General features: G+C 39.1%; 1 protein-coding gene across 1 annotated transcript; it reads right to left on the bottom strand.

The window, feature by feature from the left end:
• Window positions 1-2191: 2191 nt before the first annotated feature.
• sox14 (SRY-box 14) lies at window positions 2192-4468 on the bottom strand. Its single transcript, XM_015371101.1, has 2 exons — window positions 3958-4468; window positions 2192-3871 (listed from the first exon to the last, which is right to left on the bottom strand). Exon 2 carries the CDS (start codon window positions 3856-3858, stop codon window positions 3139-3141), a length of 720 nt encoding a protein of 239 aa, XP_015226587.1. The 5' UTR covers window positions 3859-3871; window positions 3958-4468; the 3' UTR covers window positions 2192-3138.
• Window positions 4469-17063: the final 12595 nt, after the last annotated feature.

The following is a 17063-nucleotide window of genomic DNA, read 5'->3' on the forward strand; positions in this document are numbered from 1 at the left end:
GACAATATTTAATATGCTGAAATGAGACCCCCCCCTCCCTCCTTTCCTTATATATTGGGACTAATCTGGCGCTGAAACTCTGCCAACATCATCTCCCTTGTTAAAAAAAAAACTTTGATTTAGAGGAAAATCTCTCATCAAGTTTGTTCCCTGTTTTGATTTCAGGAGCTTAAATTAAAGCACAATGATGGAAATTAATTAAACACGCCCTACCTCCCACAGTCTCCATTTTATTCCATCTGATTCTTTCTTTTTTTAAGTTAAGTGTGTAAAAAAGAAATAAAGAAGAAGTCAAAGCGGGCACCTTCCTCTGCCCCCCTCCCTCGTTGACTTTTATCGCTAAATGAAGCATATAAATGACCTGAAAGCGGCGGCTGTCGCGTTAAATGAAATAAAATAAAGAACAATTATCCTCTCCTTTTTCTCTCCTCTCTGATCTGACGCTGAAAAGGAGTCCTGCAGAGATAAGGAGGATTGAATTCTCTCTGTTGTGCGGCAATAAAAACGTCGGGGGAAAAAAAGGGGGGGGTAAAAAGAAGGAGAGATTTAAATGCACCCCCCCCCCCCCCCCCCCCCCCTGCTATAATTTCAAATCATAATTTCCCTCCCATTATATTCCTCTCCGATGCCGTTTTTCTTTTTTATCTGTATTTATTGCAGGGAGTTGTAACCGCAGTCAAATTCCCGTGACTAAGTTGGATAATTACAGGTGTGGTGAGTGAATCTGAGAGCTGAAACAAAAGCGTTTTTTCTCCTCTAGATTTGACCGACTGCGCGGCTCCAGCTCTGGAAGTAATTATTCTGAGCTGAATTAGGATGCTTCAGGGGGCTGATGTAAAACTTGGGTTCAATGAGGTATCATCCTAATTTACAGCTGCAGATAAGGCTCGAGTCTGTCACAGGAAAAGAGAAAAAACTACCCCCCCCTTACCACCATACTCCCACCGCCTCCCTCCCCAGGACTGGATTGCACCCCGGGCAGAACGGGGGCCGCTCTGCCATATGTTCTTGGCAGATAAGTAAATAATTTGAATGTGCCATGTTTCCTTCTTTTAATTAATGCCCACACTATGAATGTGAGCCAACTACATGGAAAAAGCTCAACTGTCATCTGAATTTCAACAAAAGAATAAAACATCAACAACAAGATGCGGGTTCGATTCCCGCTCATGTCCTGCATGTCGGCCGCAACGGAAGCGGACTAGTGGGCATTCAGTCTGCAGGCTGGATTATTTAGCAATGGATGCATGATGCTTTTAAAGAAACTAAAAAAAAAAAAACCTCCCATCGCTTTCAGCTTGTGCTAAATAGTTAAAGGTATAATTAAGCGGCTCCTAGAAGTGATTAAGCAGTCAAACGGGTCGGACGGGGCGGAATCCCTCCAGGGGAAGGCCTCTTGTTGTGAACTGTCAAACATCAAAACATAAAAAAGAAAGAAAGGAAAACCGGTTGATCTCAGGCGGTGTCACAGAAAATAGCTTCACCGTCTGCAGAGCGCAACACGCCCGGAGCCGCTGCTGCTGCAGCAGCATCAATCATCATCACTGAGAAAAAAATAAAATAAAGAAGCAGGTAAAAGCGGAAGACTTTAGGTGCTGCTGAGAAAATAATCCGAGGAGGAAACAAGAGAAAACCAAATAAAAAAAGGGATTAATTTTAAGATTATTGTTCATTTTGGGAGGTGGTTCATATCCGGGATTAAATCCAGTTCATTATAGGCGAGATTCTAACAATATGGTTAGATTTTATTCAGGAAATCAAATTAAACTCCTTGTGTTGATCGTTTAAAATGGATATAATTTTATAGCTTTTTATGGATAAATACAGCAATTAAATGAAAGTTTAGAGCCGTAATTAGGTTTAATTTTAGCTAAAATTAAGATACAGTCTGGAAAAACTTCTTTTTATTCTATTTTTTTTAATAATTGTTTCATCTTAAAAATTATTTGTGTTGTTTCTTTTAACATAATTTGATAAACTGGATTATATTATAATTAGTTAGACTTTATAGAATTAGTTTCTGTTTTTTTCCTTTTTGTTGTTTTGCTTTTCAACTTAAAAAATTTAAACTTAGAAATCCATTAATGAAAAATCCCATCCAAGTTAAAATAAATGCAAAAATTAATCCAGATTTAATTGTGTATCATGAAAAAAACAATATATTATATTATAAAATCACATTTTTAGATTTTTTTTATTCCGATCTATTATTTTTTTAGCTGCTTAAACAGCAAATATCATATTAATATCTACAGATGCAGGGAATTGATCTGGTTGAAGACAGATTGTCTTTATTCAAAAAGTCTTTGCTCAGCACTTGAACAAAGAGCAGGAGGTATCAACCTACCATACAGGATCCTTTCCATAACATGACAGCTTTAAAGTACCATCTCAGATAGAAAATACACATAGAACTCCTTGAATTCAATTTGAAGATATCCTTAAAAATTAAAAGAATTCAAAAAAAAAATGAACTAAAGAATAAAAACTGAAATGATGATAGGGACTATATTATCACTGAACCACATGGAAAAATGTAAAAACCAAATATTTTGCTTTGCCCTCTTTTTTTTTTAGCTTAAATAGACGGTCTACTTTTATGCTTTTTTTCTTTTTTTTTTATTACTTTTGATTAATATAAACAATTAAACCCGTATAAAAAGCAGCCTATGAGTCTGAATGTTGATCATATCTTCAGATTCACATCCTAAAATTGCAAAAAGAAAGAAAAAAAGTAGACTTATTCTGCAAACGCAGGTATTTGCTCTGTAATTGTCAAAGCCAAATTTTTCTCCCCTTTCCAAATAAAACGTGTAGCCTACATCAGAATCATCAACACAAATCAGCATATCATTGAAATGTACATAATAAATAAAGTTAAAGGCCTCCATTTTTTTTTTTCTGGTTGCCATAAAAGTTATAACATTTACATTTCTTACAGTTCACTGCGCTCCGTCCTTCACATCCAACTGCAGCTCCTTTGCTTCTCAGGAACTTGTTGGATTTAAAGTTTTTCATCTTTTCGTCCCTTCAGATAACACCGATCATGCCTTCTAACGGGCCGCGCTGTTTTATTTACATGCATCTCTGTATTCAAATGACTTTAAAAACAGGGTGAGAGTCTTTAAGGTGGGGGGGTTACATGGCAGTGGCGTGTGCGGATGAGTAGGGGTCTATCCCAGTCTTGGTCATACCTGGAAACAGTATGTAAGCCACGGGGGGCTGTAAACTTGACGCCGACCAGGCCGTGCAGTTGCACGGCACGACGTAGCCCGGGTTCGTTGGCGACGGGTGGGTGTGGGTGTGCTGGCTGGGGCACCCGAGGGTCCCGAACGCGCCGTTCTGGTATCCCAGCGAGGAGGCGTAGGGCAAAGTGCTGGTGCTCAACGTGTGGGGCATCTCCTGGGTCATCTTCTGGATGGCGCTGGAGCTGAACTGGCTCGGGTCGAGGAAAGAGTAGGGGGCGGAGGTGGGGGGCAGGAACGCCCGGGCTTTCTCCGAGGAGCCCAGGAGGGAGTCAGCGGCCGACACGGGCAGTCCCTTCAGGTGGTCGGTGTCTCCCAGGTAAGGCAGGGGGAAGACGTAGCGGTCCTTCTTCAGCAGGTTTTTGGGTTTGCGCCTGGGTCGGTACTTGTAGTCTGGATGCTCCTTCATGTGTTGCGCCCTCAGCCTCTTGGCCTCATCGATGTACGGTCTCTTCTCAGACTCGGACAGCAGCTTCCACTCCGCGCCCAGCCTTTTGCTGATCTCTGAGTTGTGCATCTTGGGGTTCTCCTGAGCCATTTTCCTCCGCTGGCCCCTGGACCAGACCATGAACGCGTTCATGGGTCTCTTGATGTGATCAGCGGGCTTCGACATCTTCAAACTTCACCTGTTTGGGTTATTTATTTATTTTATTTTATCCCAAGCGGTAACGACAAGGAAAAAGTTCTATCGGAAGGAAGGGAAGCTATTCACCTGCGTAAATGCCAAGTATCGGTCATGCCAGGATGTTCAGCGCCTGGGAAAATCAAAAACGAACCGGAGAGGAAAAGTAAAGAAAGATCCAGCGCCCGTTCAGTTCTTCCCGAAGTGAAACACTGAAGCGCGATCTCTGCAGTCCGCTTAAAACTCTGTCAGACCTGCGGCATGGAGGAAAACCAAAACACGCATGCAAGATGCGCGCAGGTTGAAAAAATCCACCAAGGTGAAAGCGACGCTCCGCATTCGGTTTGCAGGGGTCATCAAAAAAGTCTCCAGCCTTATTATTATTATCAGGATTAATAATAACATATACTTTTTTTTCCGTCTCCTCCTCTGTCACGACTTTCTCTCTCTCTGTGAGGTTCGTCGTCAAGCACCTGGCTTGGAAATGAGCGGAAGAGCGTGAATACGAGCCAAAAGCGGTGAAGTTCAAAGGCTGGGCTGGTTTGGTTTCTGCACGCAATCTGACATAATCTGCAGGGCGTTCACTCACCAACCTGGGCGCCCAATCAGCACAGAGACCGGCTCTCAGGATACCTTCAGGAAAGAAAGAGAGGAAAAATATAGGCTATGTACATTACAACATAAACAAAGAGACGGTGGCAGCAAAAAGGTGGGAGCAGGGGTGTGTAGGTGGGATGGGGGGGTTAACGAGATTCCTCCTTGTTTCCAGCTTCTGACAACAAGCAGCAGCTTCCAGCATCTTTCCAACTTAAACTTCAGTGCAGGTGATGGGACTCAGGCAGGAAAAGTATCTTAACATTATTTTGTCCCAATCTATACTGACATACAGGAAGACTTTTTATATCTAAACTTAATAATTGGATTTTATTTTTGTGATTGTATCTGACTCTGAGTTTGATTTAAGGAGAATTAAAGATTCTAAGGAATTTGGATTCATGTTTTTACTGAAATCTAAGACCTGTTTGTCATGTTAAATGACTTCATATTAACTGAAAAAATATAAAAAGAAATACAAGAGTAATAAAAGAAAGGAAAAACATTAAATAATCATAATTTTACTATACATTTAGGGCACTTATGAAATTAGATATAACCTCTGGAATGAGGCACTCAATCTAAAATTTAAAGGAAAAAATCTTAAATTAAAGAAAATTAAAGGCAAAAAATATGACTTTAGGAATTGCATAGCTATTATGTGTATCTACTTTAAAAAAAAGCCTTTTTTCTAATTATAAGGTGCACCAAACGAAGCGCGTGCGTGTTTTCTGGTCCTGACATTGACGCACGCGCCCCGTTTCGCGTGTCGTCATTGGGAAAGTGGCGGTACCACAAAGCACCCGAAAATGTGACGTCAAAAAACCCCAGAAGGAGGACTCCTGTGTTTTTTGTTCATGTCCCATTTTGACAGGGTGGTTTTAAAGAGGCACGCGGGGCGGGGCGGGGCGCGAGGGGTTATTTTACACATGCTAATTTTTAAACCATGGTTGTTCCTAATGGCCGCGGGCTTCTGTGGGCCTGTGTGATCTAGGATTCCACCCCCCATAAAAAAAACAACTATTAGAAATGCTATTAAAAGGAAATGCTTCTACTTATTGATGATTTAACTGCTAATGCAAATTAGCTTTTATGTTGTCTCATGCTATTGATATAAATTATATCAGAAACACATTGAGAAGTGTCCCTTTTTTCTTCTTCCATTGCACTATAAAAAATATTTCCATGGGTGTGAATATTAGCAGCTGAAATTATTTGATTTCAATCAAACATCAATGTGACTCTGATGGTGAACTTTAGTCAAGTTCTGAGAAAAGCAGCCATTTTCTTTTACAGACATCCTGCCTAAACAGTTTTTTGCAACAATATTCTGCTATTATTAAATATTCTTAATTTAGGAAATATTAGTAAACTTCTGAGTTTAGCATTAGCATGTTGCTAAACACTTAATGCATACATGAGAGCAAGCTGAAGTATTTTTTTTCCTGCAAAGAGCCACCTTAGCTGCTGAAAAAAGCCACATGGCATCTTTATAATTTAAATAGTTAATGCTTCATGTGTCTTTTTCCTTAATCATAAATAAAATTACATATTTTAAGCTACTTTAGGCATACAACAGACTATATAAGCAAAACAAGTATATTAATAATCAATAACTTAAGTTCTTTTTTTTAAATCAGAAATGCTGGTTAAAATGTGTGAAGATGTTGGATTTATTTTATTGGTTATTAAGCTATTTTATCCCTGTATTTTTTAAATATTCTTTCAAAATCACATATTTTTTTAATTTATCTTGCACCAAATATGTTTCCCTATTTCATTTTTTTTTTTATTTTACTTTCTTCTGTCATTCCCATTATTCCCATATTTTACCTTCATGTGTCTCTTTCTCACGCCCTCTCCATCGCTTCCTTTCTCTCTCCTTCTGCTTCACGTCATTTCAGATGCGCATGCGTCACCCGGCAGCTGCTTAAAAGATTTCCATCATATTTGTTGTGAAGGGGAGAAAAAAAAAAAAGGTCTAAACGTAAAAAGAAAAACAAGCATAAACGATCCTCCTCATCCAGAGTCAGAGCAATCATCTGAGCAATTTTTATTTTTTATTTTTGGGCCAGAAACAAATGAAATATCTGCTCCAGTCCTACCAATCGGCTGTCTCTATGTTCATCTGCTACCGTGAGGTTGTATATATATATATATATATGCAGCATGTGTTTTGCAGTGTATATTGTGAGTCGCCTTGAAGTTTTAAATGGTGTTATGCTATCTTACGCAGACATGTGGCGTTCGGGTTTGTGCATAGACCCACACCGGCTTATAGACTTCATTTGAGATGGGTGAGTCAGATAACGGGGAATTATTTTAGGGGGGGTTCAGCCTCCCACTCACGGGAGGGGAGGGATGGGGGGGCAGTCAGCTATGTTTCTTATTCAAACACTGATTGTCTCATAAACGCGCGCCTGAAAGTTCCCTCGACAATTTAACGGGGGTAATGAGAAATGCAATAGGTTTTGATTTTCGTGGAGGAGCGAAGTGATTATTGGTTCCTGCATTTTCTCTTCGGCCGGTTCAGCGCAGCTCGGCCATGTTCGGCAATAAATACGCCGGGAAATGGAATAAATGATGCTGCGTCAACGTTGAAAAAACAACAAAAAAATCCATCTCAGGGTTCAAACTTGAGGTCATTATAAAATGTCAACATTTGTTCATAGTTACACATTTTTAGAAAATACATAAAAAAGTCAGGATTAGTTTTTTTTTCTATAAGTTTAAGGCTTTATAACTAGAGTCATAAGATCTGTAATAGATATTAAACTGATAAACAGCCAATTTAAAGCGCGCGGGACAAATGGAAAACGTGCACGCGCATAAAAAAACAAAAAACAAAAAAACAGATTATCTCCGGACTCGTGTCTCCATCCATTTAGTGAGGGGGGAGCGGCCTGACCCCATAGAGCCTGTTAGTCCGCTGGGGGCCCCGCGGAGCTCCGAGGTAAGCTCCATCCGCTGTAGCTGTCCATGGTGCTGAAGCACCGTGGACAGCAGTAAGAGGGTTTCTTCCCCGCGATACTGCCTCGACCCCCCCACCGCCACTATATAGATATCTATATATAGATCTATATATATATATAGATCTATATATATATAGATCTATATATATATATGTGTGTGTGTATACATGTTGAAATTTCAGCGTGTTTCACTGGACTTTCATCCTTTTTAGCAGTTCTCCGTGACAAACATAAAATGAAATGTCATGAACTGACACAGCTTGACTGATCTACAGCTTTACAATTTTTAGCAGAATGCACAGTGTTATATTTTTGTTAAAAATCAAAAATTAGGCGGAACTGACAGGGTGTCAGCGTGCAATGTTTAGTGAAATTATTCACACAACTTAAAGGAGAATTCCGGTTTTTAACACTTTTAGCCCATTTTCTGTAGTGTCCAGGATGAAATCGAATGATCGACACCAAAATTTTGACAATTGGTCCTGTCTCTGCTATTTGGCTCATGCAGAATCACCCCCTGGCTGCTTCAGAATGGCTTCCATAGTGCATGTCCGATAATGTCCTTAAAACAACCTTAAACGTTCTTTTTTTAAAATATGCTACTCACCGGGTCGTCAGCGCTGTTCAATGACGTTCCAAAAAAAGTTTCGTGAAGAAAAACCGTTCCTGTAGTGTTTTATTTAGCATTTTGTAAATCCCATTGAGTTCTGTTGGAATAGTCAATATTCCGCTGCCACCGGAAACGGAAATGGGGCCTGTTTACACAGTTGTAGTCTTTTCGCTTCACTCTGTGTACTCCGACGTCGAGGTGCTAACGTCTCTGTTAAACACTTTAAAAAACTCTGAAAATGGAATACGAAAGGTGGATTCTTGAGGAGGACATATTGGACTTTGAGTTTGACGGTAGAGGATACCGTCGCCAACTAGTGGTCTGGAGTGTGCAACGCTTCAGATTCGAATGGGAAGCGGAAGTTTATAAGCGGTTGTGATGTATCGGAAAAAATAGTTCTGGGATTTACAAAATGCTAAATAAAACAAGACAGGAACGTTTTTTCTTCACAAAACTTTTTTTGGAACGTCATTGAACAGCGCTGACGACCCGGTGAGTAGCATATTTTAAAAAAAGAACGTTTAAGGTTGTTTTAAGGACATTATCGGACATGCACTATGGAAGCCATTCTGAAGCAGCCAGGGGGGGATTCTGCATGAGCCAAATAGCAGAGACAGGACCAATTGTCAAAATGTTGGTGTCGATCATTCGATTTCATCCTGGACACTACAGAAAATGGGCTAAAAGTGTTAAAAACCGGAATTCTCCTTTAATGTACTTATGTGAAAGAACACACATCTCTAGTGATTCCCAGTTTCTTGTTTTTTTTGTCCAGCTAGGTGCGATTATCTATTTTTAAATCTTTTCACAGTCTCTGTGCTGCTTTAGGTCTAAAGACGTAATTACGTATTTGTATCTTTCTTCCCATCAGCTTTCACATCCCTGCTGAATAAAACGATTTACACAGCATGATGCTGCCACCACCATGTTTCATGGTGTTCATTGCACAGAGGTAAAAGGTTTTAGTTCTATAAAACCTGCATCACATGGTTCATAGAAAGGTTTTAATATGAATCCTTTATGGGGGTTTTTTTTAACCACAACTTTCCTGTTTTGTCCTTTCGGTGGCAACCAGATTTAGATAAATAATAATTATACAGTTGATATTCTTCAAGCTCATGTGTGTATTTCCATAGCTCTTTCATAGCTACCAAAGGCCACTGTTTGTTATAAAGACAACCTTTTAATGGGGGCAAAGAACAAGAAAAATTACACACACAAAGGCCAGGTTTCAGATTCCTGATCTAACAGATAAAACTTGTGATCCTTTTTTAATACACCTGGAACTTAAAGCTGACTATACTTAAATTGTAAATTGTAAATATGAAATATTAGTCCAAGTCAGTGCAAATCATAAGAAATAGATTTAGTAGTACACTGCAAAAATGGATCTAAAAGAGCAAAGATCACAACATCGCCATATTTGCCCTTAAATTAAGCAGGTAGATAAAACGATCTGCCAATAAACTGACTTTTTTTCATAAAGTTCATCTTTCATTAAGTCCAGTCCTGTACCCTCACTCAGAAATCCTCTATAATTGTGACAAACTAGAATATTTGATTTCTAATGAGATGATCAAGACACAGACATTAAGGTGATTAAAGCATGGGATATGTCACATATCGTTTTTCCAACATTCCCAGACATGTTTCTTATTGAATTATTCACCCATGTATAGAGAAAGTTCCTCTCTGCTCAGAAACCCGTTGTTGCAAAGCACTTGGCAGCATCTGGTGTATGTACACCTTAACAGGGGCCAGCTCTAAAGGTGTGCTGGCCCCTGTAGGTTCCTGTCTAGAACCACCCATGGGGATAAATGTTTGAAGTACTGGTTTAAACAAATTAAAGCAGGTATTAAACATCTACGTCAAGTTTCACTTTCAAATATGTACACATCATCACTGAGCTCCAGCATAAACATTTTAACCACAAAGCTTTGTTTACAATAATGCACATTTCTGAACCCTTCATAAAACAAATGAATTGCAGGAATGTGAAGGAGCTTGGAGTGAAACAAGCCGTGTGAAGGTATCTGTTTGTGTGGGAAGAGCTGCGTTAGACTCACCGCTGTTGTTCTAAACGTGTTTAACACAAACATGCGCTCCGTCTCTCAGGAAGCAATTATAAAACTCATATTCTGCTCATAATGCTGCAGACCTTTTTGACAGGATCCCTTTTCAGGCTTCATTCATTGATACTGAGAAGCAATCAAAACAGCAATAAGCCGCTTCTGAGCTGCATTTTCCAACATGTGGACTATATTACAGACGGGATTGGTGTGTATCACATCTTTGTGATTGGAATGGTTCCTCAGTATGATAGTGAAATCAGACCTGAATAAAATTCAAAATGACTGAACTTGAGCTGCTCTCCCCTTTTATTCCACAGAAGCGGATAACACAGAACAGAGCAGCGAGAGAAGAAAAGTAAGCAGAGGTTCAAGGCATCAGGTAATAATGAAAGGATAGGCCAATGCTTCAAAGACCGCGAGGTCCAAATCACCACAATTATACAATACAATTAGGATTAAAGGGGCCAAAACAGAGATAACAGAAGATAGGGATAAATTATCACATAAGGAAAGATGTGACTCTCTCCTGACCTTCATTAAGAGGGAAAAAAAATCTAATTTACAGCCTGCCTTCCTTGCAGGGGGATTTCAGCTTTCCACATGAGACTGGCTCAGTAGATAAAATGTATTTAATATAAAGTTTAGCTGCAGCTGCACCAAACAATAACAAAGAAACTGCAAATGAATATGCTGTTTGCATTATACGACTCTTTTATGACCAGATTACAAACAAAAATCTACTTTTTTGTTTTATGCCAAACATAAGAAGGTTAAAAGGGACTTTAACACAATCCTGTCACCTAATACTGTATAGGTTTATATGTTAATTATTATTGTCTGCAGTTTTTTCCTGTATAAGAAAGTAAATTGGGACATTGCTAATTTTAAGTAATCATATGCTCAGATTAAAACTTAAAAATCAAGGTTTTATTGTATTTATTTTATTGTTTTTAAATAAAAACAAACTACTTTAGAGCAACCCTGTAACTTTAAACGTAACGAATGTATTTAGAAAAATGAATAGCAGTTAACCAGAACGGACTTCCTGTCGTTTCCCAGGATGCTTAGCAGTATGTTTATCCTCTGTGGCTCCATGAGAGACATGAGAGCGGGTTACAACGAGAGGCCTCTTAAACATAATTAGGGTTTTCTTTTCATTTTTGAAGTTATAATTAATTCTAATCCACTTTCCTCTTTTAAAATGTGACTTTTTAAAATAAACTTAAGTTGGTTATATGTATGATTTAAGTAATATTAAGAAACATAAGGAAAAGCAGTTCTATCACCTGCTTCCACTTAACTTGATTGTTTAGCTGCAGCATAAATATAATAAATCCAATCAGTGAATCCAATAACATTAATGCAACATGATGGTATAACTTAAAGGGAACTAAACTGGCAATATTAGCTGTAATTAGCAATGGTTAAGTTTAACTTCACGGCATTAGGTTATCCAAACTTCAGTTTACATTTGTAGGATTTGATGATCTTCCCCTGTTTGGCTTTACTTAACCCTTTATTGGTCACTCAGGGAAATCCATAAAAAAAAAAAATCTAAATTTTAAGCTAATAATGTTATTGGAATTTATTATTACATATATTAAGAAAAATAACAAAAGGTCCTCTATGAGAAATTCATGAAAAACACTCTGAGAGTGAAAGAAACAAATTTTTTAGTCCAAAAAAACTTTAGAGGCTTTAATGCTGATACTGGAACTGACAGTTTACAGTTTATAAACCTAAATATAATTGTTAACTAGGCTAATTAACTTTTTAACTTTTCAATTAACTTTTTACCTTTCTTTCTCTACTTGTTAACTTTTTAAACTTAATTTACAGTAGATAATATATCATTCAAAGGCTCATCGCAATTGTTCAAATGCCAAAATAAGATGAATGGCTGAATATAGATCCAGTGCATCTAGACCTCACTGAGGCCCTATAAAGGGTTAAACTGTTATGTTGAAAATATATAAAAGTCTTTGCATTTAAATAACTACGTTTAGTTGAACCAGATGACATAACTTAATTCCAACATGTCATTTTTTAGAGTGTATTAGTAATACTCATATTCATAAATGCAAATAAACAAATGGATTCATTTCCATTTTAACATTTTCAGCCCTTCCTCAGGGTCCTAAAGAGGAGAACTTGAATCAAACCGAGTTTACTACGAGAATTATAAATTTAACTTTATGTTAACATGTTTCACAAGCTGGAGAGGCTCTATGACTTATTTTTAGTTGTTTGTACCCGCATTTATATCCTATAAAGCATAAAACACTATACAAAATGGCAACATAAATTACAAACCTGTAACTTTTCCTTAATGATGAGAAAAAAATATATATATATATATAAATATATATCAACAGGTTTCATTTGGTTGAAGGTTTTGTTTCTATTTATGTTCAGGTGATTTAGTTTGTTTGGGAATTGGAGTTTGTTTTGGTTTGATGTTAACTAGTCTCTTTCTCTTCATTCATTAATTCATTCATTCATTCATTCATTCATTCATTCATTCATTCATTCATTCATTCATTCATTCATTCATTCATGTGACCTTTGACAGGAAACCTATTTAACCAGTAAAGCACTCAGATAGTGCAGACATCCAGCAGGCAGCAAATTGTGTCCATACTTGCGATTTACACCTATAGCTAAAGCTAGCACGTGATCTGCACTGTTACCAAATTTGAATGAATTGTTCTTTGGCACGAGGAGCAGCTATGGTAAAAAAAAAAATCCATTCTTAAGTTTTCAATGGATCCTGCTAACGAACCAACAGCGTTCTCTTTTCTTGTTTTTGTCTTCAGTAAAATCCCTCTGGACGTTTTGAGTCCGATGCTGAGGCTGTCCATAGTCTCTGCTGCCACCCTCAGGCTAAATGAAGAACTGCTTGTTCTGCCAAATATCCCAATCTCTCAATGTTAGAGAATCTTTTTACAAAATCCCTGCATCCACTTTATGATCTGGATTATCAGTAAAATGTAACGGATTGTTTCTTGGTGAAGCGCTTGAATTACTCAGCCAGTCTTGAGAGGGGAATTACCGTAAGTGTTTTATTTTATTTGATGAATATCCTCATCACAGTCACCACAGTTACCACTATAGAAACAACAAAACTAAACTTACTTTCTACTTTCACTGGGGAACACTAATGCTACGTTCACACCTAAAGCAGCAGAGGCAGCAGAAGCAGCTAGTTTACATGCAAAGTCAGTGGTTTATGCACATCGAGACGCAGCAAAAAGTCCTGCAGCGCGTCTGATCAGCTGAAGCAGCGCCTCATGATCTTTTAGGCATCTAAAGCGCGGGACGCGCTGCAAAAAATTGAACTTCTGCTGCTCGACGCGCCACATCCACCAATCAGAGAAGCTGATCTGGGAGCTGGCAGGGAGTCAGACGCAGCACTGCTGATGCAGAGCGCTATGATCACTCCTCTGAAACTGTTTATTAACGCCTAAATTAACATTAAAGGTCGAAACCTGCCGGCAGAATATGTTGGCTTTTATTATCCTGCTGCCTGCAGTTTGCATTACGTAGGTGAAAACATTAACACCTACTTCCAGCAGCTGCGAACGGCGAGGAGGCGACCGGGCCAGAAGCTGCTGCTGAACGGGATTCCTAGTGACAGCGCACCGCAACGGGTCTGAGCGGCTCCGACAGCGAAATAATATTTGAAGACAGGATCATATCAGGTGGATTTTCTCACTTAAAAATATATTAAAATTTCTTTCTACCCACTGATCACAGCAAATATAGCTGCCATTGTTATAGGCAAATAAAGGATAGGGTAGCTCCACTCAACACGCATCAGACCCAGTTGTCGACCAAACAGCTAGAGCAGCAAAGATGCTTCAGCCGTGCGTCAGAACTAAACTTGCACGAGCATCAAACATGAAGCAGCACGCGCGCTTTTGCTTCTCCTGCTGCTTGCGGTCTGATTCATCTGAACGTAGCATAAGTTTTGATTGTTTGATGACAAACAGCTTGACAGTTCAAGTCATTAATTGGAACGATGATTCTACCAGCTTTTATACGGTCTGCCTTCATCAGCTACGGCAAGCCGTGAGGTACAAAAAAACCCTTAGTACAAATACCAATAAACAAACCACAAACGATGCTGATCAGGACAGACAAACATCTATAAACAATGTGCAACATTTAGAAAATTCACTTCCAATAATTTACATTAAATAGTCTACAAAAAACAAATTAGACAATTCATTTTAAATAGCTCACTATCCATTACACTTAGCATGAGAGACACCTCTGCCAAAACTTTAATTAAAATCCCTCCATAACTTTTCAAGTTATCCTGTACACAGACAGACAGACAGACAGACAGACTGTCAGACAGATGGACAGACAGACAGACAGAGTCTCCTAAAAACCTGACCTCACAGGCGGAGCTAAATATGGGATCATTACAGCTTTAATGTTATACTAAATTAAGACAAAAGGCTTTAGACGCTTTTGAACTCTTTAGAACAATTGATATATTAAAATTTGGAGTAAATGCGGACAAAAATGTAAAGTTAGTCCCAAATTCTGGCATTTAAAAAATAAAATAAGAAAACCAAAACAAAGAAATGTTAGGTTTATTCTTTATACATCAAAGAAGCAATGAATGAATATGACAACCATGAGCCCAGGCTCCTTCTCTGTGCTCTTTATTTTTGCTTATTGTCTCCTGCTTGCATATGAAATGAGAATTAGTGCTTTCTTCTCTGATTTCCAACTTTGATTTCCTGACAAAGTAGCCAATCACAGGCAGTTTCCTTTCTCCGGTTGGTTTCACACCAAAAGTGACAAAAGTTTAACCTGACTCCGTTAAACCTTCCGTTGAAGTAATTTTGGGAAGGGGCGAAAATACTGGTTAGCTGATTGGCCTATGTTGGTGATAGACGGGCCAAATAAACCAATCAGATCAACGAAGCATATGACGTACTAACGAAGAAATACTCTGTAATTCCGATAAAACTTGCTCGATAGCCACGCTAACGCTAGTTTCATCGGCTGAAGCCGCCATGTTCTTTAGACTGAACTGTCGCGCTTCTCGTTGCGTCACACCTCAACCCGCCTCAAAGCCAACGCTGATTGGACGTTCGTTTGGTGAACGGCTCCAAATTTTCTTCAACGGAGAGTCTCCAGACTGATCTGCGAGTGAAACCTTGAAAGCTCGCGAGATCAGGATGGTCTCACGAGGCTAACAAAAGTTGAATCTACAGGAATAAAAAGCATGAGCCCAGAAAAGGAGAATGAACCAATGGTCGGGTTTAAATTGTGAGCAACAAAAAGGGGCAGCAGTGAAAAAAACATCAGAGTATCAGAAAGATGGAAGAAATACTATTTCACCAATCTGTACTAGTGACTGATTAATTAATTCCAGCCAAATGATCCGTCAGAGACTTGTGAGATATCAGCGCCTAATACTTTAGGATCTCAAGAGAGTACGGGGTTCAAACAGCGCCTCAATTTGGAGCTCCCAGTGGAGACGATTCAGGAAGTCTTTACCAATCATTTGGCTTTGATGTGATTTAACTCTCTTAATCTGAAAATAAACGTTTTCTGGTGTTCTTTGCTTCCACATACACTTTATTAAGGCTACATCACACATTTGATTATCTTCCTTCTGGAAGGTTCTAATTGATTCGCAGTAAAAGGACGCGTTTTTTTTTCCTAATCTGCCCATGTCTGAATGTGTTCCAACTGCACATTTATCTCTCTGGTCACAGAGTTTTTCTTTTCTTCCAACCAGCAGCTTCTGTTTCCCTCACCTGCCTCCCAAGTCAAGTCTCTCACTCGTTTTTCTGTGCATTCTCCAGCAGATGTGTGATAGCTGTTTATTCAACAGCAAACAAAACTTGAAAAGAAGGTTATAGCCTGGAGCTGAAACTCTGCAGGGTGGACGGAAGATTGAAATTGGTCCGACTCTCCTCTCTCTCCTCTCTCTCTCGAGCTGAGGGTCCATTGTCGAGTGTCAAACAAAAGGTTTTTTATCAGAGGCTCTTAATGTAACCCCCCCACCCCTCTCTTCACCCTCTTGGCCACCAACTCGTTCTTCTCTTCCTCTCCTTTCTCATTCATTTATTCCACTGTGTGTGGAAATAGGCTGGGCAACAATTAATTTCAGAGCGAATTCAGCCAGGATCTATTACCCCCTCTCTGCCTCTATTGCTCTAATGGAAATCTATTTCACTTCTCTTTTGTGTCCAATATAATTTAATGCCCATTTTATTAATGGCCTGAAATAATTACGGGAGGCTTTTGTGATTCTTGAGTATGTTTCATTTAATTGTGTAATAAATGTCTAATCTGAGCTCCCATCTGAAGCCATTATGGCATTAAAATTAACAATTACGCCACAAATGTCTTGGTGAATGCGTCGGGGTCTATAGAAATCGTTGCTGATAACAAGACACATATAAATCATTCATGAGAATTTTTTTTTTTTTTTTTTGCAGAGAAAAGCGGCGAGAGAGAGATAGCAGTGAGGGAGGGAGTAAAGAAAAAAAGATGGAGAAGAAAAGAGGAAAAGAAAGAGGCTGAGTTTTCTTTATTCCATTGAAAAACGGGGATGGCCAGAAGATAGGGCATTCTAAAACTGTGTCACCCTCTCCAGTCCCTTTCTTCCCCCGTCTCTCTCTATCTCCCTTTAATTTGCCTCCCTCTTTATTTCTGAAGTGACAGATTTCACTTTGGGAATTCATTAACCGTTAACTTGAGCGATAAAATATCTATCAGGCCCCTCTGCCCGGTTCCTCTGCTAAGCTGCGTGGCGCTCCAGTTCAACGTTGTGGGTGACCGAAGGCAATTAAAGAGGCTTCACACTCCCTCACTCGCCCAGCGACACTCTCTGTGCGAGAACGGAAAGGCTGCTCAACGCACCAGCGAGAATTGTTTTCTTAGTGGCCAAGTATACAAATTTCATGGTGTGGGGGG

The sequence above is a fragment of the Cyprinodon variegatus genome, unplaced genomic scaffold (genome assembly GCF_000732505.1).
Source record: "Cyprinodon variegatus isolate N-32 unplaced genomic scaffold, C_variegatus-1.0 Scaffold53, whole genome shotgun sequence".
NCBI classification, from domain to species: Eukaryota; Metazoa; Chordata; class Actinopteri; order Cyprinodontiformes; family Cyprinodontidae; genus Cyprinodon; species Cyprinodon variegatus.

Bases quoted from the DNA above. Each gene is read 5' to 3' on its own strand.
- sox14 (XM_015371101.1), bottom strand. From the start codon at position 3,858: ATGTCGAAGCCCGCTGATCACATCAAGAGACCCATGAACGCGTTCATG.